Consider the following 26,743-nt stretch of genomic DNA (forward strand, 5'->3'; position numbering starts at 1 on the left):
CATGGTCCTGATAATCACGCACACTTCTCCCTTTTCAGCCATTAACATATCTAATGCAATTATATTCTGCCAAGCCATCCAGCTGGTTGCTTCAGTCTGTTCTGCAAAACCTTTAATAGCATCTCTGGTATACTTGTTAAAGCGCTGTTGATTATCATAAATATAAGTAATCCAGTCCACGTTCTTATTGAGAGTAGACCCCCCAGAAATGCTTAACTCTAATCCTGCTAGGATCTGATTTCTTGCTTTGACTCATCTGGCACCCCCCTTGGAACCCCAATGTTATCAATATATACTTAGTCAATAGGAGACCCGGATGGAATAGCTCTTTTCTCCCATTTGGCTATACTTCATGTCTTGGTGTTGAATGAGTGTGAAAGGCATTACAATGGAGCATAATCCTGTCCAATCTGTTGGTAAAACCTCACCCTGACATCATTTCCCAAGAGTACTGTACCGGGCTAAACGGTAATAATCTCCTCCGGTCACTGTAAAGGGAGGAACCTGGGGATTTATATAGTGCAAATCAATACAACTGTCATTATCTGGCATTCCTGCTTTCGTGAACAGCTTTACCATACTGGCCTAAACTCCTCTACCCAGAACCGTACTAGGGTGTCGACCAAGACCTGGTCATATCCATACCATAACCCTAGATCCTCCATTTCTGTTTAAAGGGTTAAGCGTATCTTTATGCAATACATCCCTCTCTCCTGATTACAATCAAAAACTCATCTTCACTCTACTCCACCTTCTTCCATACTGGGTGAGTGGATTCATATAGCCCTCTCTCCAAATGAGCTATGACCTGTGTCCACGATCAATATGGGAACCTGCACCGATATAAGCCATAATGGCTCAAAGTCCTAGACTGCCATGTAGTTAGACTCCATTTTGGTCTACATAAAACTCCATTGAGAGATCCTTCCCAACCTCTACTCTAACTTCCTGTCTACCCAGATCTAGGGATCTCTTATGCTTATTTTGGAACAAAATCCTCATCGTCTAAACCATGGGTCAAATTACCACTCTCCACATACTCAAGTAGGACGTGCTGTATCAGGAATATGTCACCCACGATAAGACCGCTCAGACGAACAGCTTCCATGTGGAGCCCCACCCTCTCCCCGAGAACACTTCACTTAGCAAGAGCCAGACACATCTTCACTTCTATGAACAACAGGGATGAAAAGACAGGGAGGGTTTTTTCATTCGAGAGATGGCCCCCGGAATTCTGTTAATTCTAGTTCTCCTCTCGAACACTGTTTATTGTTCGACAGTGTCAGTGTGTCTTACCCTCCCGCCGTGCGATATGAATCCGGGTAGCTCTTTCAGCTAGCTGTCACCAGGAGTCCTTGGTATGGTCCCCCCAACAAGCCTCTGGGACTGGATTGAGTGACTTCACCTGTAGTTCACCTGTAATGCATAAAATCCTGGACATACAGGCTTTGTTAACAAACAGTTTCTCATGTTTTATCTGATAATAAAAAATAAATAAAAACATTTTTAGCTATTAGTTTCTTATCCAATAGGTCACTAACTTACCCACCCCCCTTTTGATACCTGGCTCTGCCCAGGTATCAACCTTATATACCCTAAATAATGACTTAGGTAGGATTAGTAAATTATCCTTATTTTCTGACATTATCATGCATGTCCAATTCTCTCTTGGGCATCCATTCATCCCAATCATGCATCAATTCTCTGTCCAGTGGCTTATCTAGTTTAAGAAGTATCTGTGCTACTTATATATATATATGTTCTTAAATATATATATATATATTTAACGATTAACAGTAATTCCTTTCTCTGCGATTCCTCAAAATGCCACTAAGCGTCTCACTGTTTGACTATCTAAAATCATTGATTTTTAGAAAAAACATCTCTATAAGTGGCTTACATTTCCTTAATCAATCTATCTTAATCCTTACAATAATCCTAAATCACCACAGATGTCCTATATTCCTGTCAAATTTAATAATATTTCAAAAGACCTCCTAATGGTTAAGAGCCTGAACAAATGCTAACCATATCGAAATCCTTCCTACACTTTACAAGCTCTTTACTTCAGGAATCCTCAGTATTCTATCTGACAATAACATGGAATACCTTATCTACAGTAATTTATCACTCCTATTTATTCTCAATGATAAATATAACTATTTTCTGTTGTAATATCAAATCCATAATAGCCAATTCAAAAACTTCCCAGCTAATATTGTAAATCAGCTTCAGTGATTCAAACAATTCTAAACCCCAAACTAACACTCCATTATATAACTCATTTACCTTAAAATTAGTAACCCAACTGACCACAATTCATTATACAAATGGCTCTCCCCAGGGCTGATCAGACCCCAAAAGATAGCCACGATAAGGTCAAAAGGTCATACCACCCCCCTTCTTTTTTTAGTCATAATACAATGTTTTCCTAAATTAAATCAAACCCCAAAATTGACCATCACGTTTACATCTGCTAGTTCCTCAAGAAGAATAAAAAACAAAACTTGCCCGTTACAGATGTCTACGTATCAGGGGAAAAGCTCATAAAACATTTCGATGGGCATAAATCGTAATTGTCTCTTCGTTATTTTTTTTAATTAATTTTGATTCAAATAACTGTCTCGTCTTTGACTTAGCATTTTAATTACGATTCTATTCCCAATACGTTATTCCCTTGTCTAATTAAAACTCCTAAATAATCCATATATGAGTGTACCCCTTTAAGATATCTTGACTCTGGGAACATGGAAATCCCCTTTAACCCAAACGTTTACTACAAAAACAAAACCTAATAATTATGATAATCCCCTCAAACTCAAATAATTTGTCTCGATGTTTCATGTTTTATTCGTGTGCCTCCAAATTGTCTCCCCAAAATACTTCTTAAATACCCAGCCATTAGACACACACACACACACACACAACTGTGATAAACGTATACTGTCTCTGCGGGCCTTTCATTGTTCCCCATAATGAAAACAGATTCTAATGTTAGTATACCTTAACCTCCTGTTTAATTTCAATGGTGTTATCTGAACAATCAAACCAAAATCAATAACCGGGAAGTACTTGTGTAAATTAATTAAAATAACAAAATAAATCTACCTTATTTCTCAGCACTTGGTTAGAACACCACTCGCTTCTTACATCGACCACACCCGTCGCCCCGTACCTAGTGTATATCTTCTCTCTCTCTCAGTGGCTCAATTAATGTTTAACGTAAGTATGTTCAGATGTTGATTAAGCAATTCTACCATATTAGTATAGTTCAAACCTCATAATATAAATCTACACAGAATTTTACGTTAATAGAGTTTAACACTTTTTCCAACAGTCATGCACACCCCCTCAATATTCTATGATATAACTCTGTGCAAACATCTCGTCAGCAAGCCTGCGACTTTTTCAACATTCTCACCGGTACCAGCTCCAACTGAAATACCTAATGTACCACACTCGCTTGGTCGCCGAACTCATTCATACCGATATTAGTCCCTGACTGAATATCAAGCGTATTTCATGCACACGATTTGAGTCTCACAAATCTTCATTTACGTCAGTAAGCTTCAATTTACACCATACACACACAAATCTTCATTCACCCCAGCAAGCAGACCAGTGGGAGACGCAATGGCCCCGCCTTCTGTCCATTCTCTGTACAGCTTCTCACCCCATCTCTTCCACTCCTTACCCTCTCTGCCTTCCTCAAGAAAAACAAACCACCCTCTTGCCCCTGTTACGGATGTCTACGTATCAGGGGAAAAGCTTGAATAACCAAATTCAACCTAGCTAACTTCCCGAAACATATGCAGTTATGTTTTTCTATAGAGGTTGCTTTACAACATTAAATACCCTAACCTGGTTCCACACAATGGAAACAGTGCTCAAATTCACTGGTGTTACTTAAACAATCAAACCTGGAATCACAACCATCGGAATCCATTACCACAATGTTTTACGATTCAGACAGCCAGTCTCTCTCTCATAGCCTAATTCAATCCAAATAAACGCCACAAATCTTATGATGCCTACCTAACGTATCAGCTGCTAGTTTTTAGCATCTTTCCTGACTATCCTGGCGACTCTCAAATTACTTTTAAAAATGTATTTCGTAATTTTTATCAACTTCTGAAAAGTGACTCGAACCACTAATGCACACATTAACAGACAACCAATTTTCTCCGTTACCCCCATTCACAACGTAATTTCCGTGGCGACCAATAGTGCTTCGCTAGTGACGTCATCATCAAGCGCTCAACCTTGGCTCAATCCGTAACGACTTTCAATGAATTGTAAATAATTGTTGTTCGATAAACCAAACCTAATTTATCACATCTGTTCAAATCCTGAATTATAATTTACCACCAACCAATCTCTAAATTCGCTAATTTTATAAAAACATTTCGATGGGCATAAATCCTAATTGTCTCTTAGTTATTATTTAGAATTCATAACGGTAACTGTATTCCCAATACGTTATTCACTTGTCTAATTAAAACTCATAATAATCCATGTGAGTGTACTCATTTAAAATACCTTGTCACTGGGAACAGGGAAATCCCCTTAACCCAAACTTTTACTACTACAACGAAACCTATTAATTCTGATAATCCCTTCACATCATTTGTTTTAAATCTCTCGATGTTTCATGTACCTCATTCAGTCTATCTTCAAATTGTCGTCCCAAAATATTTTATACACTGCCATACACTCAAACCACTGTGATTGACGTGCACTGTCCCTTTAAGATGTGAGGATGTATACTTTTTTCCCCCGTAAAGAAAAGTAAAGAAAAATAGATAGTATTTTTTAGGATACGTTAACTTCTAGTTCGAATTCCCTGGCGTTACCTAACCAATACTCGGAAAAACAATCACAACTTTTTACGATTAAACCATTCTTACCTATTTTATAGTCCAAAGCGTTGCACTATATTGCCCATTGAGTGCCTAGCACTTCCGTTGCAAGCTGTAGCATCTTTTCAGACTATCTTTACGATACTTTTTAAAAGAAATGTATTTGGAACTTTTAGCCGCTTTTGAAAAGTAACTACGCTATAATGCACGCATTTTCCCTCTAAATGCCACAACCCCTTTTCTCTGTTTAAATTTGAGGAACGATGTTGTTCAACGTGAAACGACACCAATCTGCCTGCCTCTAACATATATATTCCCTATTCAGATTGCGTTCAGTTTTAAATTCTAATCATCAAAGTAAAACCAACCCAGCTTCTCAACTTACTATACAACATCTATCTATCTATGTAGTACCATGTTTTGTGCTAAATTTATCATATGTCAGTCGATTCATAAATAGCTATAACGTCCGGATAGCATGAAATTGTATCGTATCTCTCCGTTATTCCCTACATTTAACTTGAGGTGACTTTATACAAAGGGTATATAACAAAGTATTGAGAAACTTTTGTTATTGACCAAAATACTTATTTTCCACCATAATTTGCAAATAAATTCATAAAAAAATCCTACAATGTGATTTTCTGGATTTTTTTTCTCATTTTGTCTGTCATAGTTGAAGTGTACCTATGATGAAAATCACAGGCCTCATCTTTTTAAGTGGGATAACTTGCACAATTGGTGGCTGACTAAATACTTTTTTGCCCCACTGTATATATACACTTTTGTAGCTGTATTGGTAAAACTAATAATGCTATACTACTCTTACCTACACCTGCTGCCAAATGCTCCCCATCGACTGTTGATGTACTGTATTGATGGAAATCTTTCCTAGACAAAAATCTATCAAAAACATTTTTATATGCCAAATTATTTTATTAGACAGATATTACGTGTCATGATGTTGTATAAGGCTGGGTTGTGACTGGCCAAATCAGGGCCAGCCCAGTATACATCGATAATGCCAGGACCCCCTGGCATCATGGTGACCAAGTTTATCATTGGTACAGGTACACCTCAGAGGACAGGGGGCCTGCAAATACAATACCATGCAACACACAAACAAGATAAACAGTCACTAAAATGTGTTATCATAGGTAGTTGCCTTGAAGGCATTGGAAAGAGGCATCAAAGCTGTGTACAGTAATAATTATTGAAAGTCGCTGGAAGTCAACATGAAATATGTTCCGAGGACAAAAAAAAAAAAAAAAAAGTTGCAACAGTAAAATAGCAATGCTTAAACAGTGAAATCTGCAAAGACTGAACTGAGAGACACATACCTGCTGCAGATGTCAACCTCCAGCTGGTAGCCCATTACGTTTTCTTCCTATAGGGACTCAGAGGACAAGTGGTTGGAAAATGCAATCATAGCCATGTCAGAAGAGGCATTAAAGGGACAGTATTGGCACATGTTGCCAATAAAAAGGTCAAGAATAGAGTTGACATTACTCCTTGTTCTATTCAGATGGATGAAGCGCATCTCTGATGAAGGGGTGTTGCTTGGCCCCTGGGTGATGATGGTGGGAGCGAGAGGCTCGGCTGTGGGGCCAGGCAGGGAGGGCCCGGGGCTGGTAGATTGTCAGGGCACGGGTCCCATTCGCTGGGTGTATGCAACCAATTGGGATACTATAAATGATTTAATGGAGCCAATCAATCAAAAACAGACTGAGTGGAAATATTGGAATAATGGTTGCAAAAGGTCTCACCTGAAGTGGGGATATGGGGAGCTGAAGGTCTTCAGATCCATGGGGACTTTGGGCCGATTCCGGACTTCATTGGTGTACATCAGGTGATCCTCCACCAGCTGGGTAGAAAGGAGGGTCATCAGGTGTTGTAGAGAATAAAATCCAAAACAATGGTACAAGAGTAGAGATTCTTCAACTCTTCCCTTTATCGAACCCTATCCCATGATACCAATCAAAAAGTGCATTTTTTATTTAGTCAGATCTATCTCACAACAAAAGACCTACAAAACTAATATGGTATTTCTGAACAGATGAAATCAAAGTTGCTGATGCTGTAAAGTAGAGATGAGGTCCACTCACAATTTTGGAGGTGCCACAGGAGTCTAGAGAGAAGCTGTACAGAGCCCTAGCTCCATCAGTCTCTATGGGAACACAGGAGGCATCCAGCAGGGATGTTAGCCTGGGGTTGACGGCTGAAGAAACCCTGGATGTATCCACCACCACCACCATCCTGCTGTCTGGGAGGCACACTGCATGGAGAGAAAAGGGAAGAACATCCAGACTTCAGAAAAGTAAAAGGACCATCATAGTAATATAATTGTATTTATTTTGAGGACCACTTTCTAAACTACTGTGAGCACTGATAACATGCATTTAAGGAGCCACAGATTTCTTTGACTTCGTTCAATATACAGTATTATCACTAGTGATAATATATTGACTGAAGTCAAAGAGAAATCAAATAATATTTAAGACAAAATAGTTAAGTGCTCTTTTATTTAAGCAGACTAACATCTCTACACTTGAAAAATAAAAAGGAGAGCCTCACACCCTAGGAGCTCAGATGCAATATTTGTATATCTTCATCAGGGTATAATGACAAACACTGTGGGTCACTAATTTAAATACTTTAAGGACACACATAGGTGTCTAATCATGGCCGGGTGTGACTTGATTTCATTGGTTGATTTACAGAACATATAAAAAAAATCATGAATGATAACATATGATCATAGATACAATGGATAGCAAACACACAATCACAAGAATGGCTTCAGATCAAAGTCTACGTTGAGAACAAAGGTAGCAAGGGTCTATAAATTAACGATCCAGGCGGCCTATCGTTTTAACAATAACTTGTCAAGGTCACCCCCTCTCCTAGGGAGGGTGACATGTTTGATGCCGATATAGCAATAAGACGAAATAGCTTCCAAAAAAAAAGTGGGCCGCAACTGGGTACGGTGAGTTTTTGCACCATTAATTTGTGCTTTGTTCTACCCACATCATTTACCACAAGGACAAGTTACAAGATAAATAACTGCCTTAGTGGAGCATGTGATAACACCTTTAATTGAGATCCGTTTCCCTGTTTGGAAGTGCCATCGCACTTGTAGTTTCCATCCGGTAGAGGTGCAAATAGATGGTGTGCAGGGGTATTTTGGGGTGGTAAATCAAAGTTCACCAATTGATCTGAGATTTGTGCCCCGTGAGAATACAACCAAGGGATTGTCGGAAAACATTATCAGTACCGTCATCGGATCATAGAATGTCCCAATGTTTGAACAATTTCCTTAATTTGTTCAGAGCACTTAAAATAGTTTGTTCTAAGAACGCAAAAAAAGCTTATTTTTGCTACACGGTCCTTGAGGTTTCGATTTTCTCAATAGCACTACTGATCTGACCATTTTTGTAACTCTCCTTGAACTTTCTTTGCATCTCAGCTGTTTTCTGTCGAAATCTGGATTGTTTTTTGCTAATTCCTTAGATTCCACAGAATTGGCTGTAGGGCAAACTATTTTTCAAGGGCAGCGGGTGATAAGCCCTCAAAAAAGTTATGATCGGTAGGTTTCCTGTCAAGATCAGTCGATAGAACATTATCCTCACACAAAATCAAACTTTCAAGGAAACTGATTTGGCGTGTGTCAAACTGGATAGTAAATCTCAGGTGCTCAGAACAAGAGTTATTAAAAGCATGGAACGCCTGGAGCTGTTTTTCATCACCCCTCCACAAAACAAAAATATAAATGTAATGTTTCCAAATAATGTTAGGCCCCAAAAATATTTGAGAGGATTGAGAATTGGCTGTTTCTCCATGTAACCCACATACACATTAGCATTGTTAGGAGCCATAGGGGGATCCCATATCAGTACCCTTTGTCTGGATAAAGAAATAATTTAGAAACATTCATTTAACCAGGTAGGCAAGTTGAGAACAAGTTCTCATTTACAATTGCGACCTGGCCAAAATAAAAGAAAGCAATTTGACACATACAGAGTTACACATGGAGTCAATAATAAAGTAGAAAGTCTATACACAAGGTGAGCAAATGAGGTGAGGTAAAGGCAAAAAAAGGCCATGGTGGCGAAGTAAATACAATATAGCAAGTAAAACACTGGAATGGTAGATTTACAGTGGAAGAATGTGCAAAGTAGCAAAATAAATACAGTAGGGAAAGAGGTAGTTGTTTGGGCTAAATTATAGGTGGGCTATATACAGGTGCAGTAATCTGTGAGCTGCTCTGACAGCTGGTGCTTAAAGCTAGTGAGGGAGGTAAGTGTTTCCAGTTTGAGATTTTTGTAGTTCTTTCCAGTCATTGGCAGCACTGGAAGGAGAGGCGGTCAAAGGAAGAATTGGTTTTGGGGGTGACCAGAGAGATATACCTGCTGGAGCGCGTGCTACAGGTGGGTGATGCTATGGTGACCAGCAAGCTGAGATAAGGGGAGACTACCAAGTAGGGTCTTGTAGATGACCTGGAGCCAGTGGGTTTGGCAACGAGTATGAAGCGAGGACCGGCTTTGGTGACAAAACGAATGGCACTGCATCCAATTTATTGAGGAGGGTATATTGAAGTCGAGGATCGGTAGGATGGTCAATTTTAAAAGGGAATGTTGGGCAGCATGAGTGAAGGATGCTTTGTTGCAAAATAGGAAGCCAATTCTAGATTTAACTTTGGATTGGAGATGTTTAATGCGAGTCTGGAAGGAGAGTTTAGTCTAACCAGACACCTAGGTATTTGTAGTTGTCCACATATTCTAAGTCAGAACCGTCCAGAGTAGTGATGTTGGATGGCTGGCCAGGTGCAGGCAGCGATCGGTTGAAGAGCATGCATTTAGTATTACTTGTATTTAAGAGCAATTGGAGGCCACGGAAGGACAGTTGTATGGCATTGAAGCTTGTCTGGAGGGTTGTTAACACAGTGTCCAAAGAAGGGCCAGAAGTGTACAGAATGGTGTCGTCTGCGTAGAGGTGGATCAGAGATTCACCAGCAGCAAGAGCGACATCATTGATGTATACAGAGAAGAGTCGGTCCAAGAATTGAACCCTGTGGTACCCCCATAGAGACTGCCAGAGGCCCGGACAACAAGCCCTCCGATTTGACACACTGAACTCTGAGAAGTAGTTGGTGAACCAGGCAAGGCAATCATTTGAGAAACCAAGGCTATCGAGTCTGCCGATGAGGATGCGGTGATTGACAGAGTCGAAAGCCTTGGCCAGGTCAATGAATACGGCTGCACAGTATTGTTTCTTATCGATGGCGGTTAAGATATCGTTTAGGACCTTAAGCGTGGCTGAGGTGCACCCATGACCAGCTCTGAAACCAGAGTGCATAGCGGAGAAGTTATGGTGGGATTCGAAATGGTTGGTAATCAGTTTGTTGACTTGGCTTTCGAAGACCTTAGAAAGGCAGGGTAGGATAGATATAGGTCTGTAGCAGTTTGGGTCAAGAGTGTCCCCCCCTTTGAAGAGGGGGATGACCGCAGCTGCTTTCCAATCTTTGGGAATCTCAGATGACACGAAAGAGAGGTTGAACAGGCTAGTAATAGGGGTTGCAACAATTTCGGCAGATCATTGTAGAAAGAAGAGGGTCCAGATTGTCTAGCCCAGCTGATTTGTAGGGGTCCAGATTTTGCAGCTATTTCAGAACATCAGCTGACTGGATTTGGGACAAGGAGAAATGGGGTAAGGGTAGCCAGGTGGAAAGCATGGCCAGCCATAGAAAAATGCTTATTGAAATTCTCAATTATAGTGGATTTATCAGTGGTGACCGTGTTTCCTATCCTTAGTGCAGTGGGCAGCTGGGAGGAGGTGTTCTTATTCTCCATGGACATTACAGTGTCCCAGAACTGTAAAAAAACTTTGAGTTTGTGTTGCAGGAAGTCAATTTCTGCTTGAAAAGCTAGCCTTGGCTTTTCTAACTGCCTGTGTATATTGGTTTCTGGCTTCCCTGAAAAGTTGAATCCACAAATAGTTGTGTGTGAGTACCATTTCATCCAATGTTATGAAATACCTTCCAGTGCATGCATTATTTGGGTCACCGTTGCAAAAGATACTGAGATACCTACTACAGCCCTCAACCTCCACATACAACACCCATTCTGCTAGTCACATTCTGTTAAAGGTCCCCAAAGCACACACATCCATGCATCACTCTTTCCAGCTCACTGCAGCCATCGACTGGACCGAGCTGCAAAAAAACTCAAACTGGACAGTTCTCAATCTTCATTCAAAACCTCAATCATGGACACTCTTACTGACAATTGTGGCTGCTTCACTATTGTTGTCTCTACCTTATTGCCCTTTGTGCTGTTGTCTGTGCCCAATAATGTTTGTACCATGTTTTGTGCTGATGCCATGTGTTGCTACCATGTCGTCATGTGTTGCTGACATGTCATGGTTGTCTTTGGTCTCGCTTTATGTAGTGTCTCTAGTAGTGATGTGTATTTTGTCCTATATATTATTTATTTCTTTTCAATCCCAGTCCCCGCCTTTTGGCAGGCCGTCAATTGTAAATGAGAATTTGTTCTTTACTTAACTCGGCAAGTCGGTTAAGGTTAAATAAAAGTAAATATAGCTGCCCTCGGATTGCTGTGCAGATGAGATTTCAGCCCGCACGAGACTGAACTTCACTCAACTTTCTAGAATTTTCCCCTTTAGTTAACACCATCAACGGTTCGCTCGGTTGTGGGAATTGTGCTCGAATAAACGTAATATTAGCTACTTTGAATGTAACATATCGAAACAAATGAACTATGCAAGTGGTTTTCTTGTAGGCAGAGCGCATTGGAGTAGGATTCTATTGCATTGACATGCACAACTCAAAGCAAATTTATGCTTGATCCGAAAATGTGTTCGGAGGCGCTATATGGATGGTGTAACGTACTTGCGAAGCCTCCACAGGTTTGCAGAGGCAAAATTGAGCTCTGTACCGCATCGCCATGCGCCTCAAATTCTTAACAAATGCGGAGGGATCCGTATATCTCTGTATTGACATGATTGGTTGATGGTATGTCAGGGCGGGAGGTCCTGAATAAACAAATTCACTTCCTTCACCGCCTGGTACGGCAACTGCAGGGCTCTCCAGAGGGTGGTGCGGTCTGCCCCCCACGTCACTGGGGGCACACTGACTGCCCTCCAGCACACATACAGCACCAAATGTCACAGAAAGGCCAAAATGACCACCCATGCCACGGCCTGGTCACCCCGCTACTATCCAGAAGGCAAGGTCAATACAGGTGCATCAAAGCTGGGACCGAGAGACTGAAAAACAGCTTCTATCTCAATGCCATCCGACTGTTAAACAGCCATCTCTAGCCAGCTACTCAACCCTGTACCTTAAGAGGCAGTGAATCACTGGTCAATTTAATGTTTACATACTGCTTTACTAATTTCATATGTATATACTGTATTCTCTTCTACTGTATTTTAGTCAATGTCACTGACATTACTCATCCTAATATTTATATACACTGTTCAAAAAAATAAAGGGAACACTAAAATAACACATCCTAGATCTGAATGAATGAAATATTATTAAATACTTTTCTTTACATTGTTGTCAGCACATTCAACTAAATCACACAAAAATTATCAATGGAAATCAAATTTATCAACCCATGGAGGTCTGGATTTGGAGTCACACTCAAAGTTAACGTGGAAAACCACACTACAGGCTGATCCAACTTTGATGTAATGTCCTTAAAACAAGTCAAAATGAGGCTCAGTAGTGTGTGGCCTCCACGTGCCTGTATGACCTCCCTACAACGCCTGGGCATGCTCCTGATGAGGTGGCGGATGGTCTCCTGAGGGATCTCCTCCCAGACCTGGACTAAAGCATCCGCCAACTCTGGACAGTCTGTGGACAGTCTGGACAGTCTCTGGACAGCAACGTGGCGTTGGTGGATGGAGAAAGACAATGTCCCAGATGTGCTCAATTGGATTCAGGTCTGGGGAACGGGCGGGCCAGTCCATAGCATCAATGCCTTCCTCTTGCATCAATCTCTTCCTCTTCCTCTTCCTCTGCTGACACACTCCAGCCACATGAGGTCTAGAATTGTCTTGCATTAGGAGGAACCCAGGGCCAACCGCACCAGCATATGGTCCAGGTCTGGGAGGAGATCCCTCACAAGGGGTCTGAGGATCTCATCTTGGTACCTAATGGCAGTCAGGCTACCTCTGGCGAGCACATGGAGGGCAGTGCGGCCCCCCAAAGAAATGCCACCCCACACCATGACTGACCCACCGCCAAACCGGTCATGCTGGAGGATGTTGCAGGCAGCAGAACGTTCTCCACGGCATCTCCAGACTGTCACATGTGCTCAGTGTGAACCTGCTTTAATCTGTGAAGGGCACAGGGCGCCAGTGGCAAATTTGCCAATCTTGGTGTTCTCTGGCAAATGCCAAACGTCCTGCACGGTGTTGGGCTGTAAGCACAACCCCCACGTGTGGACGTCGGGCCCTCATGGAGTCTGTTTCTGACCGTTTGAGCAGACACATGCACATTTGTGGCCTGCTGGAGGTCATTTTGCAGGGCTCTGGCAGTGCTCCTACTGGCAGAAAGGCGGAGGTAGCGGTCCTGCTGCTGGGTTGTTGCCCTCCTACGGCCTCCTCCACGCCTCCTGATGTACTGGCCTGTCACCTGGTAGCGCCTCCATGCTCTGGACACTACGCTGACAGACACAGCAAACCTTCTTGCCACAGCCGCATTGATGTGCCATCCTGGATGAGCTGCACTACCTGAGCCACTTGTGTGGGTTGTAGACTCGCATTCAAAAGTGACCAAAACATCAGCCAGGAAGCATAGGAACTGAGAAGTGGTCTGTAGTCACCACCTGCAGAACCACTCTTTTATTGGGGGTGTCTTGCTAATTGCCCATAATTTCCACCTGTTGTCTATTCCATTTGCACAACAGCATGTGGAATTTATTGTCAATCAGTGTTGCTTCCAAAGTGGACAGTTTGATTTCACACAAGTGTGATTGACTTGGAGTTACATTGTGTTGTTTAAGTTTTCCCTTTATTTTTTGAGCAGTGCACTTCTTAATTCCCTTCTTTTACATTTTGATATGTTAGATACTACTGCATTGTTGGAACTAGGAACCCAAGCATTTTGCTACACCCACAATAACATCTGCTAAATATGTGTACGTTACCAATAAAATGTGATTTGATTCCATGTTTGTCAGTTTACTAAACTGATTTAGAACCAGAGTTACCAGGAGCACTGCATCCCTATTCCAGCACCATTTCAACTTAAACATCAAATCAACTAGGCTATATATGCTTAGTTTAATACAATGTAAACACATCTTAAAAGATACCAAAACCTATTTAGTCCAATCAATGTTCCTAAATATCATGTTGCTGTTCATGGTACCCATTTCCTTCTGTGTGTGTGCAGCGCAAGTAAAAAATTCAAGTTGATTCAACCTAGTTGTTGCCATCCTCCTCTCTTTCATGTTGGCAAAACAGTCTATGGCTTTGTCATACAGTATGCTTTTGTTTTTTGTAGTCATAGGCTACCCAGCTAAAATGCTTGCTAGCCTAACTTCATCGCATGGGCAACAAAGAATCAGCTAAGTTAGCTAGCTAGTTAAAGGGAGCTTACTTATATTAAGTTAGTCATTGTTTTCTTTTTAATATAAATAAATATAAATATTTTGATCAATGTGAGGGTTTTTTTATAATTTTTTTTTTTTTTGTGTGTGTCTGTTTTTAGTGTTTAGTGGCTTCAAATTGAACTTCAATCGTCTCAGGCCAGTGGCACAATATAAGAATTTATGGTTAGATCGGAATCACTGCCTTAATCATTGGCCTGTACAGATAATTAACTGAAAACCACAAATCCAAATCCATGGTTTAGGAAAGGGATGATTTAGCAAGCAAGCTGGGGGGCAACCTACAGTTGAGCTCAGCGCTGGATTGGCTACATGTCATAGTAGTTGGGTCCAGAAAACAACACATACATGGGTTATACATACTGAGACAGACGGGCGCCGTTTCCCCTCGCTCCGGTGAGATTCAGTCACTTGTGAATTGAAGGAAAAACAGAGAAGAAAAATAAATTGTATAATTTAAATGTTTCTATTGGTCAAATATTTGGGGAAGCTAGGCTTCCTTTGGCATCCATGAAATAACAAAGGAGCAAAGCCTAGGTAAAAAGTTAGAGGAAAGCCCACATCAGTCTTCTGAAAACCTAACCCTGGGTTTAGGGTTTTATTTCTCTGTGGGACAATTACAAATGTTTTCAAGCAAAAGACACCAGAATGGCTTTCCAAAAGGTGATGAATGTTCCCGAGTGGTCTAGTCCCGACTTAAATCTGCATTAAAAATATAAAAAAAACAGTTTAAATATTGCTGTCCATCAATGACCCCCAACCAGATTTACTGAGCAATTTAGAAAAATAAGCAGATATATTTGGTCGTTGGTAGAATGTTAATAAAATTGATTAGCTCTTTGTGTACATCCAAGGGCCAGCCGTGCTGCCCTGTTCTAGCCAATTGCAATTTTCCTAAGTCCTTTTATGTGGCACCTGACCACATGACTGAACAGTAGTCAAGGTGCGACAAAACTAGGGCCTGTAGGACCTGCTTTGTTGATAGTGTTGTTAAGATCGCTTTATTATAGACAAACTTTTCCCCATCTTAGCTACTACTGCATCAATATGTTTTGACCATGACAGTTTACAATCTAGGGTTACTCCAAGCAATTTAGTCATCTCAACTTCCATATTATTTATTAAAATATTTGGATGAGGTTAGGGTTTAGTGAGTGTTTTGTTCCAAATACAATGCTTTTAGTTTTAGAAATATTTAAGGGCAACTTATTTCTTGCCACCAACTCTGAAACTAGCTGCAGCTCTTTGTTGAGTGTTGCAGTTATTTCAGTCGCTGACATGTATAGTGTTGAGTCATCCGCATACATAGACACTCTAGCTTTACTCAAAGTCATGTCATTAGTAAAAATTGAAAAAAGCACAGGGCCTAAACAGCTACCCTGGGAAATTCCTGATTATATTTGAGAGGCTTCAATTAAAGAACACCCTCTGTGTTCTATTAGAAAAGTAACTTCATCCACATTATAGCAGGGGGTGTAAAGCCATAACACATACGTTTTTCCAGCAGCAGACTATGATCGATAATGTCAAAAGCTGCTCTGAAGTCTAACAAGACAATTTCAATTTCTCTCAGCCAATCATCGGGGCGGCAAGGTACATCTCTTTTTCTGCCCCTGAACAGGCAGTTAACCCACTTAGAGTTGGTGGCAGTCATTGAAAATAAGAATTTGTTCTTAACTGACTTGCCTAGTTATATAAAAAGGTAAAATAAAGTAATTTGAGTGCTTGTTGAGTGTCCTTCCCTATAAGCATGCTGAAATTCTGTTGTCAATTTGTTTTACTGTGAAATAGCATTGTATCTGGTCAGTGTTTTTCCAAAACTGTATGTAAACAAAGTCGGAGCTGCTGTGCAGGTCTGTCTCACGGTCTATGCTATTGGATAGAGAACAATCACTGCAGCTGTTCACCCCATGTGTAATCAGTGCCTGTAATCTGGTTCAGGTTATTAAATCAACATACCAGGGTGTTTACAAACACTACAGGAACAAGATCATCCACATGCATTGATCACATTTGTACTAATACTGTAGAGCTTTGTTCTAAAGCTGTATCCATATCCATTTGATGCAGTGATCACAATATAGTTGCTGTTATCCAGGAAAGCAAGAGATGCTGCACTTGCTAAATATGAAATTGCTTCTTCCAAATATTGATAAACATGCACCTGTTAAGAAACTAACTGTTAAGACTCCATGGATTTATGAGGAATTGAAAAACTATTGTTGAAATAGATGAGGGAAAAGGAGTGGCTAATAAGTCTGGCAGAGCATTTGACTGACTGAAAATTGAGAAATTGTGTGACTAAACGCAACAAAAATAAATTGTATTATGAAGCCAAAATCAATTATATAGAGAATTCTGGAAATCATAGGAGTACTTTAAATTAAATGGGTAGAAAGAAAAACTCCATCAGTCGAATCAGATGGCTTATTCATCACAAAACCATTTGATGTTGCCAATTATATTAATTATTTCTACTTGGACACCCCATGCCCACATTTACCAGTCTTCCACATCAAATAGCCTGAAGCTCCAGGGCTCTTCTTGTAGGCTCCATTTCCCTACATGGGAGCATTGCCAACCCCAGGTCAGGATTTTTGACCTGGCTACATGTACTGTAGCCAGGTCAACAACACCTCAGCTTTTTTCTGTATAACAAAACAAAAACAATGAAGTTGCCTCTCCTACAATGGGGGTCAATAGGAAATAATGTTGGTTTTCCCCGATTCGTGGGCGTGGTTGAGGGGAATTCCATATTATTAAAAGAATACCGGCTGGAACTATTGGTAGGATGATGCTATAGTAACTGTGCTATTCCAAACAAAAAAAACACAGCGGAATATAAAACTGGATAATACCATTTGGCTTCTTTTGAGCCTAAAATGAAGAAAATCGTCACGGCATTATAAGAGGAGATCCTTCCTCGGTTTATAATCATTAGTGTATTGTCTACAGGGCACTCGGAAAGTATTCAGACAAATAAACTTTTTCCACATTGCATTACAGCCTTATTCTAAAATGTATTAAATAGTTTTTCCGTCATCAATCTACACACAATATCCAATAATGACAAAGCAAAAAGTGTTTCAGACATTATTGCAAATGTATTAAACAAACGCATATCTAACATTTACATAATTATTCAGACCCTTTACTCAGTACTTTTTTGAAGCACCTTTGGCAGCGATTACAGTCTCGAGTCGTTTTGGGTATGACGCTATTAAGCTTGACACCTGTATTTGGGGAGTTTCTCACTTCTCTGCAGATCCGCTCAAGCTCTATCAGGTTGGAAGGGGAGCGTTGCTGCACAGCTATTTTCAGAGATGTTAGATCGGGTTCAAGTCCAGGCCACTTAAGGACATTCAGAGACTTGAACCTTCATCCCAGTCTCAGGGCCTGAGTGCTCTGAAGCAGGTTTTCATCAAGGATCTCTCTGTACTTTGCTCCATTCATCTTTCCCTCGATCCCGACTAGTCTCCCAGTTCCTGCCACAGAAAAACATCCCCACAGCATGCTGCCACCACACTTCACCGCAGGAAAGGTGCCAGGTTTCCTCCAGACGTGACACTTGGCATTCAGACCAAAATAGTTCAGTCTTGGTTTCATCAGACCAGAGAATCTTGTTTCATGATCTCAGTTCTTTAGGAGCCTTTTGGCAAACTCCAAATCGGCTGTCATGTACCTTTAACCGAGGAGTGGCTTCCGTCTGGCCACTCTACCATAAAGGCCTGATTGGTGGAGTGCTGCAGGAAGACTCTTGCTGGTCCTTCTTCAATTTAAGAATAATGGAGGCCACTGTGTTCTTGGGGACGTTCCCAGATCTGTGTCTCTGAGCTTTAGATCTGAGCTCTAAAGACAATTCCTTTAACCTCATGGCTTGGTTTTTGCTCTGACATGCACCGTTAACTGTGGGACCTTGTATAAACAAGTGTGTACCTTCCCAAATCATGTCCAATCAAGTTGTAGAAACATCTTAAGAATGATCAATGGAAACAGGATGCAGCTCAGCTCAATTTCGAGTCTCATAAATACAGGTCCAAATACTTGTATAAAAATAAAAACGACCTTATTTACATATTTGCAAAAATGTCTAAACCTGTTTTTGCTTTGTCATTTTGTGTGTAGATTGATGAGGAAAAACATTTACTCCATTTTAGAATAAGGCATTAACGTAACAAGATGTGGAAAAAGTCAATGAGTCTGAATACTTTCCAAATGCACTGCATAATATGTATGCATGTAGGATGGTACTGTAAATGCGTTGGTTGTTTTACCCAGTAGTTCCTTCACAAGGAAGATACAGCGCTGGGTGAAGGTGTGCTCCTGTATGGCCGTCTCTCTGTCCTCCAGTGTCATTCTCACAGTTACCACCAGCCCCTGCAAACTCAGACCCTGACGGAGAGCAAAAAAGAGGAACAGGATGGGAGCAAGAGATGAAGGCTAAATATGGGTATAGAGCCACTTTGATTCGACTTTGTTATACCCACTACAAAAATGTACATTGCCACCCATAACAAATAGAACCCAACAGCTAAACTGGTTTAGTCCCCACACCTCGTAGGCCATGCCAAGGCCGTAAAGAGGGATCACCATACTGAAGTAGTCCTGTCTGGTCTCCAGGGCGTAGTCGCCCATCTCCACCAGCTCCCAGTCCAGCCTACGACCCCCCACGTACACCTCCCACTGGGTGTCCATGTTTCCGTAGTGCAGCTGCAGACGCACCCCTTTATCAGAGCACCCCCCCTCCACTCTGGGCAGGACTGGAGGACAGGGGAGGGAGAACAGAAGGAGGGATGGATGGGTTGGAAGGTTTGATGGATAGATAGGCATAATTCTCAAGTCAGGGAATGGTTTCAGGTGTTAGCCTACCTTACAGAAGCCTACCGTTTGAGTTTAATTTAAACTTATACGCTCAGAGGGGCTGTGCTTGTATGGGAATGCATGCGAGTCATACATACCAACATCCTGTAGGACAGCCTCCACGGTGGCAGGGTGATGGTACAGGTCAGAGTGGGGGGAGATGGAAAGAGTGAAGGTCACTGCCAGACTGTACCTCCTGTACCCCTGCCCAAGATACTACAGGACCAGAGAGAGGAGGATATCAGCAAAAAATATGTAGACTAAGGTCAGAGCTTAAGTATTGAACACACACACAGAGCAGTTTCACTGTTCCTTAATCTTATACATGAACTGCTTCAGTGTTTTTAGTATCACACCGACTGGTACTAACATGCCCTCACCTTCTGGGAGACCAGATGATGTGAGAAGGGGGTCTTCAGTAGGTAGGCATGGGTGCCATTGGGGAAGGGGACCTGTGAGAGGTAAACCCCTAGCTGCTCTGCCATGGACTGGTCCCCCACGGTGATGTTGGACAGAGACACGTCATGGGGGAACAAGCCCAGAGACACAGAGAACTGTCCCTCAGAGGGATTGGTTTCTGCAGGAGGAAAAACACAGTCATAACTTACAGAATGGAATGTTCTCTCATTAACATGTTGGTGGAAATTAACCTGGTTCCAGATCCATTTGTGCCCTCTTGCCAACTCCTATGGTCATGTTGTCAGACGACGACCATAGGATTTGGCAAGACATCACAAATAGGGATGAGCACACCCTAATGCAGAGTTTCCCCAAACTTGGTCTTGGTCCTGCCCCCCCCCTGTGCAAGTTTTGGTTTTGCCCTAGCACTACACAGCTGATGTAAATCATCAAAGCTTGATGATTAGTTGGTTACTTGAGTCAGCTGTGTAGTGCTAGGGCAAAATCCAACATGTGCACCTAGGGGGGTGCCCCAGGACCGAGTATGGGAAAAACTGCCCTGCTGGAGGCTCTTATGTGAAACGTTGGCCAAAGCGACAGAAAGAGGAGATATGCAACTTTCTTTTTAATTTGTCTGGTATGAGGACTACTTGCCGTTGATAAGAATTGGTGTCTGAGGCAGATGGATGATAGAAAGGGGTCTAAAGGAGCGGTATTCAGTGTGAGCCGACTGAGAATCCTCCCACTGGTACATGTAGAACAGGTCAATGAAATAGGACTGGGAGTACTGGCCATCCACCACCTGGCTCTGAGGGAGAGAGTGAAGGTTAAGGCAACATAAAGCAATCAATGGCATTATGAAAAGCAGAATGAAGCTGCAGCATCAAGGAGACAAATCAAAGAAAGGAGAGGCTGGGGCATTGTACATATGCTGCGTCTGGTGCTTTATTCCCCACAAAATTGGACTCCACAGAAACATTTGTCAGTTGTGCATGTCACCTGCTCACACTTCAAATCAAGCCACCCATGTCTTCACTAAAATAGTTGATACAATTTATAGTAATAAAATAATCAATACTTCACTGACATACCACCTGTATTTGTAAGGAAATTAACTAAGTACAGCTCATGATTAAAACTGTGATAAGAACCAAAAACGGTGAAATTAAAGCTCCATCTCCTTTGTCTGTAATACCTTGATGTAGCCGCCTTCTGCACCAAATGGAATCCTGATCTCCACAGCTCCATCCTGTTCCTGTATGTCATATCCTCGCTGACGGGCCACACAGTCACTCAGGTAGCGTCCCTCCACTCCCACCGTCAGGCCCTTGTCTCTGAAGGGGGGCTGCACCAGGGTGGACAGCAACTTGGGGAACCTCCACAGAATGTGCTTCCCATCCATGGAGGCCTTGTCTGGAGAGGGGGTAAGGTACTGAAACTGCTGTAGAGGCAAATTAGACCTGATCCCAGAACAGTTTATGCGGTTTTGCCAACTGTTATGGATATGGGCAGGTGTGTTTGGAGTTACAATGACCATATACAGTAGAAGTTGGAAGTTTACATACACCTTAGCCAAATACATTTAAACTCAGTTTCACAATTCCTGACAATTAATCCTAGTAAAAATTCCCTGTCTTAGGTCAGTTAGGATCACCATTTTATTTTAATGTGAAATTTCAGAATAGAGAAATATTTATTCCAGCTTTAATATCTTTCATCACATTCCCAGTGGGTCAGAAGATTACATACACAATTAGTATTTGGTAGAATTGCCTTTAAATGGTTAGACTTGGGTGAAATTTCTCAGGTAGCCTTCCACAAGTTTCTCACAATAAGTTGGGTGAATTTTGGCCCATTTCCTCCTGACAGAGCTGGTGTAACAGTCAGGTTTGTAGGCCTCCATGCGCGCACACTTTTTCAGTTCTGCCCACGGATTTTCTATAGGAATAAGGTCAGGGCTCTGTGATGGCCTCTCAAATACCTTGACTTTGTTGTCCTTAAGCTATTTTTCCACAACTTTGTAAGTATGCTTGGGGTCATTGTCCATTTGAAAGACCCGTTTGCAACCAAGCTTTAACTTCCTGACTGATGTCTTGAGATGTTGCTTCAATATATCCACAATTTTCCACCCTCATGATGCCATCTATTTTGTGAAGTGCACCAGTCCCTCCTGTAGCAAAGCACCCCCACAACATGATGCTGCCATCCCCGTGCATCACAGTTGGAATGGTGTTCTTCAGCTTGCAAGCCCCTACCCTTTTCCTCCAAACATAACAATGATCATTATGACCAAACAGTTCTATTTTTGTTCCATCAGAACAGAGAACTTTTTTCCAAAAGTACAATCTTTGTCCCCACGTGCAGGTGCAAACCGTAGTCTGGCTTTTTTATGGCGGTTTTGGAGCAGTGGCTTCTTCCTTGCTGAGCGGCCTTTCAGGTTATGTCGATATAGAACTCGTTTTACTGTAGATATACTTTTGTATCCATTTCCTCTAGCATTTCAAAAGGTCCTTTGCGGTTGTTCTGGGATTGAGTTGCACTTTTCGCACCAAAGTACATTCATTTCTAGGAGACAGAATGCGTCTCCTTCCCTTGCGGTATGACGGCTGCATGGTCCCATGGTGTTTACTCTTGCATACTATTGTTTGTACAGATGAACGTGGTACTTTCAGGCATTTGGAAATTGCTCCCAAGGATGAACCAGACTTGTGGAGGTCTACAATTATTTTTCTGAAGTCTTGGCTGATTTCTTTTGATTTTCCCATGATGTTAAGCAAAGATTGACTGTGTTTGAAGGTAGGCCTTGAAATACAGCCACAGGTACACCTCCAACTGACTCAAATGATGTCAATTAGCCAGAAACTTCTAAAGCCATGACATCATTTTCTGGAATTTTCCAAGTCAACTGTATGTAAACTTTTGACCCACTGGAATTGTGATAGTGAATTACAAGTTAAATAATGTGTCTGTAAACAATTGTTGGAAATACTACTTGTGTCATGCACAAAGTAGATAGATATCCTAACCGATTTGCCAAAACTATAGTTTGTTAACAAGAAATTTCTGGAGGGATTGAAAAATTAGTTTTAATGACGCCAACTTAAGTGTATGTAAACTTCCGACTTCAACTATGTTGGCAAGACCACACAATCAGATCTGGGACCAGGTTAGAGGCAAATGGAGTCATGTTCACATATCATGCATTCAATTACATGAATGAAATTCAGTTATAAACCGTCTATTTTCCAATGATCAAAAGAGATTACTTGTGGTGCAAGCAACCGAGGCGTCCACTCTTAGAAGTGTCCAGTGGTGTTTGTAAAGAATGGTGGCACTGACCACCTCCACCTCAATACCTTTCTCCTGAAATAGTTAGAAAAGGTTCCACATTACTTAGCCAAGCAGAACTGAGTCAAGCTGTACTGGACAGTTGTTGGAACTGCATTGGAGAGGACATTGTGAAAAGAAAATATCCAATCCAGAACAGTATGGTTTAGGTTATCCCGACAGCGTGAAAAGGGTATTGGTGAATCTGACCAGTAATCCATAGGAAATAGAGCAAAGCAAACTGACCTAAAGCAGTATTGATATACCAATGGAAACAGATCTACAGCCCTGGCTCTGCAGTCTGACCTGTAGGATGTAGGCGAGGCGGGAGCCATAGGCACAGCGCAGCAGAACACGCGTCTCTGTGGTGTTGATGTGGTAGCCCAGGAGATGGGCCATCTCTACAGGCAGGGTCTTCTCTTTCATAGAGGGTCTCCCATCACTCCCCTGCTGGTCACCTGGCACCCGGAACACCACACGCCACTCCCTCAGACCCTCCTCCGACCACTGGAGAGAGATTACAAGGTATTAATCAAGAATTCAAAGGCATTAAAATAGGTAGATATGGGGAACAAAACACTATTGAATTGAATTTTATTTTGACCAACAGATAAAATATACATCTACAAGATGTGTATTTGATCACAGTGGAAAGCACTTGAAATCATGAATGGCCCTCTTGTTGGCCTCTCTGTGCAAAAGGAAATATGCACCACAGGTGGTGGTGTCATCCATTCCAGTCCCTTGTGGTTGGCAGGAGGGACCTGCTTTATGGCAGACACCTAATATTGGAAAATAAAGAATTGAACAACGGTATGCAAATACATTCTATCCTAATGAATATTGAGTAAATCATGTCAAACGATAATACATCAAGAAGGTACAGTCAGTCACATATAGCTCAGTTAAAAGGTTCCATGACCTCCATATAGTTCTCTTCACAGACTATCTCCCGGGGATTCCATGGCTGGTGTAAAGGGCAGGTCAGCTGGAGAGGGTAGGACATATCCTCACCGTCAACATCTCTGTTCACAAACCACACCAGCATTCGGAAAGCAGTGTCTTTCTGAAGAACATAATATAGCAGGAGGTATAACGAAAATGCTAAATGTAGAAACTGACTCAGGCACACATGATAATTTTGTTCACACTTGAATCATTAGGAACCCTTAGAAGAAAAACAGGTTAACACTCACTCACAATTAAAAGTTGATGGTCTTAGTTCTTTAGAGGCTCCTCCCTGATTCCCCCCTATTCGTTATGAATCCCCAAAATGTGGCTTCCAGATACTGATAGTAGTAATCACCTCATTGTGTACATGACAAGCCAGGTAGGAAGCACGGAGGACCAGGTCCCCCAGGAGTCCAGCACCATGGTGTAGCCACATTCTGCAGCCCCCTGGCCTGAGAGGGTGTGGGCACCACTACCATCTGGTTGGTTGCCGGGGGTAGAGAGTGCAGTGGTCATGTCTATGACCTGTTCATGTGATACAAGCCTCATACTTGGTAGCTACATTTTAAAACAGCAGTGATATGTGAATTGTTCCATACAGCCGTTACACAGTATGTACCGTAAAGCATAGCATGGGGAATTTACCACCAAACTTTACTTGGCGGTGCTTCCTCAAGTCCTAACTTGGCCTTCTAAATTTTCATGTCTAGTTACAGGGGGTTAGCTTAAATTTAGAAAATGTTCTGTTAAATATTTTGCTCCGTGAAGTAATCCAACAATATTGTACGCTGCCATTTTGACTATTTAAATTCTTCATTCACTGATTGAGACAGTGTGCCGCATGCCAGGATGAAATTCACTACTCTCGATCAATGTTGAAGATTTGAAATAAACAAGATGGTGGCGTACACATTGTTGGATACCTTCATGGAGAAAAAAAACAACACTTTTTTTAAATGGAGCATTTCTAAATTCAAACAAACCCCCTACAACTAGACATGGAAGTTTAGAAGACGTGTCGTCTTAAAAGTCGGAAATTTAGGAAGTATTGCCAAGGTTGGCTGAATTATGCTTTATGATTTACACTACCTCCTGTATGTATGGAAGCATGCACATATCACCACTATTTCAAAGTGTAGTTACTTACTAGGTATCTCACTCACCTTCAACATCAAACCTAAACTTCTGACCAAGGAGGCTCGACTTGACTGACAGCCAGAAGTGGCGATCCTGACACTCAGTTTTGAACATTCCTTCACAAAATAAAAAGGATGTCATATACTTTGTACACTGTAGGTAGTCACTGGTTATGAAGTGAGTAGAGACTAGAGGGATGCAGGTTTGATACCAACTTACCAATGGGTATGGTGTCAGTAGCATAGATGGGAAGTATGCAAAGCAAGAGTACACTAAAAAACAAAACAAAAAAAAAAATCTAATAAGTCAGTCACAGCACACAAATGAATTCCTTGGGCATGACACCAGGTGAAATCATTAAGGTGATTCTGTTGCAAAATATTTTGCAACAAACCATTTTAAATAGACAAAAAAAAAAAAAGCAAACAAGAGTTTCTATTGTACAAATTCAGTAAGTCCCTCCCTGTTTTATTTGCTCTGGGGTGTATTCGTTCCACCGATTGTTGCAAAACATTTCTTAAACTGAAGCAAACAAAATTGGGAAGGACCTATTTGTCCAACAGAAACTAGTTAGGTCCGTTTTCTTTAGTTTGGTTCTTAATAAACAAACGGTTTCCGTAATGAATAAACCCATGCAATATACCAACTACACTCCAACTCTTTGGACATTTTTTATTTTTATTTTTACATTCGTAGGCCCAATATAATTAAAACAAACAAACAAAGCAGCTCACCAGATAACTTTTTCATCGTTCATAATTGTGATTCCATAAACAAGGTTCTTGTGCATTTGTAGAGTTAACTTATAATTCCAAAATTATTTTTTTGTTTGTTGTATCAGCTGCCATTGACTTATCAGCTGCCATTTTGACTGGGTGAGGATCACACACCTGGCAGGTGAATCAACAATTAGCCTAATTGCATAGGCTATGTATCTACCGTTTTTAAGCGATATTACAGTCAAGACTTCCCCACTTATAGTAATTATAGCAATGTTGTTGTAGCATTTTCCTTCAAAGATTGTAATGCAAAAGGGAAACAAAGAGTTCATTTTCAGCTTCATGTGCCAGGTGGAATAACAAGGGCGTCGATGACGCCACCCAGATTTTACAATTCCTTGATTGGTATTTTAAGTATGAGCAAACCACATCATCTGTTACAGCAGTCTGTCAGTCGATGACACAGCCGATAACGTGGGCGCAACCATTGGTCTGACAGGATTTACACTATGGGGAGATCTCAATTGCAGCCTGGTGTTCTATTATTTTATGTATTGTATTCACAGGAATGTGCCTGTATTGATGTGTAATACTGTTATTATTGTGGCAAAAAAAAAAAAATAGAAAAATTACGACACCCCCCAAAAAAGAAAAAGATAATACAATCACGATTGCATTCTCCTTGAATCATTCTCAAACCCAATTGGAAGAGAAAGCCAAAGGTCCCTCCCCTCTGAACTTCTCCTCCAATGGAGGAGGCCGTCATTTCTAGTAAAGCACTAAATGGTGCTAGCCAGCCAATCTTGTAGGTGATGGAAGTTATAGTGAGTTGAGATTGGTCAATAGCCCT

At 41.4% G+C, this 26,743-nt stretch overlaps 1 protein-coding gene across 4 annotated transcripts; it reads right to left on the bottom strand.

The window, feature by feature from the left end:
• Positions 1–5,774: 5,774 nt before the first annotated feature.
• On the bottom strand, positions 5,775–26,120 carry LOC112228154. Of its 4 annotated transcripts, none has more exons than XM_024393279.2 (19): positions 25,909–26,120; positions 25,394–25,446; positions 25,201–25,290; positions 24,393–24,516; positions 24,009–24,152; positions 23,800–23,868; positions 23,393–23,593; positions 23,026–23,122; positions 20,955–21,172; positions 20,414–20,567; positions 19,741–19,937; positions 19,459–19,576; positions 19,055–19,260; positions 18,775–18,892; positions 6,965–7,134; positions 6,626–6,723; positions 6,369–6,519; positions 6,200–6,246; positions 5,775–5,952 (listed from the first exon to the last, which is right to left on the bottom strand). In XM_024393279.2, the coding sequence occupies exons 4-17, from the start codon at positions 24,471–24,473 to the stop codon at positions 6,381–6,383; spliced, it is 2,010 nt and encodes a 669-aa protein (XP_024249047.2). In that variant the 5' UTR covers positions 24,474–24,516; positions 25,201–25,290; positions 25,394–25,446; positions 25,909–26,120; the 3' UTR covers positions 5,775–5,952; positions 6,200–6,246; positions 6,369–6,380. The 4 variants fall into 4 exon arrangements, with proteins under 4 accessions (XP_024249047.2, XP_024249045.2, XP_024249046.2 ...); XM_024393277.2 differs by having other exon boundaries at positions 6,369–6,545; positions 25,909–26,114; XM_024393278.2 differs by having other exon boundaries at positions 6,200–6,519.
• Positions 26,121–26,743: the final 623 nt, after the last annotated feature.

Source organism: Oncorhynchus tshawytscha, linkage group LG30 (genome assembly GCF_018296145.1).
Source record: "Oncorhynchus tshawytscha isolate Ot180627B linkage group LG30, Otsh_v2.0, whole genome shotgun sequence".
In the NCBI taxonomy this organism is placed as follows: domain Eukaryota; kingdom Metazoa; phylum Chordata; class Actinopteri; order Salmoniformes; family Salmonidae; genus Oncorhynchus; species Oncorhynchus tshawytscha.

Bases quoted from the DNA above. Each gene is read 5' to 3' on its own strand.
- LOC112228154 (XM_024393277.2), bottom strand. From the start codon at position 24,473: ATGTGGCTACACCATGGTGCTGGACTCCTGGGGGACCTGGTCCTCCGT. The intron at 23,594-23,799 runs GTGCATATTTCC...ATCTCTCTCCAG, and splicing joins GGATGACACCACCACCTGTG to TGGTCGGAGGAGGGTCTGAG. The intron at 20,568-20,954 runs GTATTACAGACA...TCTCTCCCTCAG, and splicing joins CAGAAGGCGGCTACATCAAG to AGCCAGGTGGTGGATGGCCA.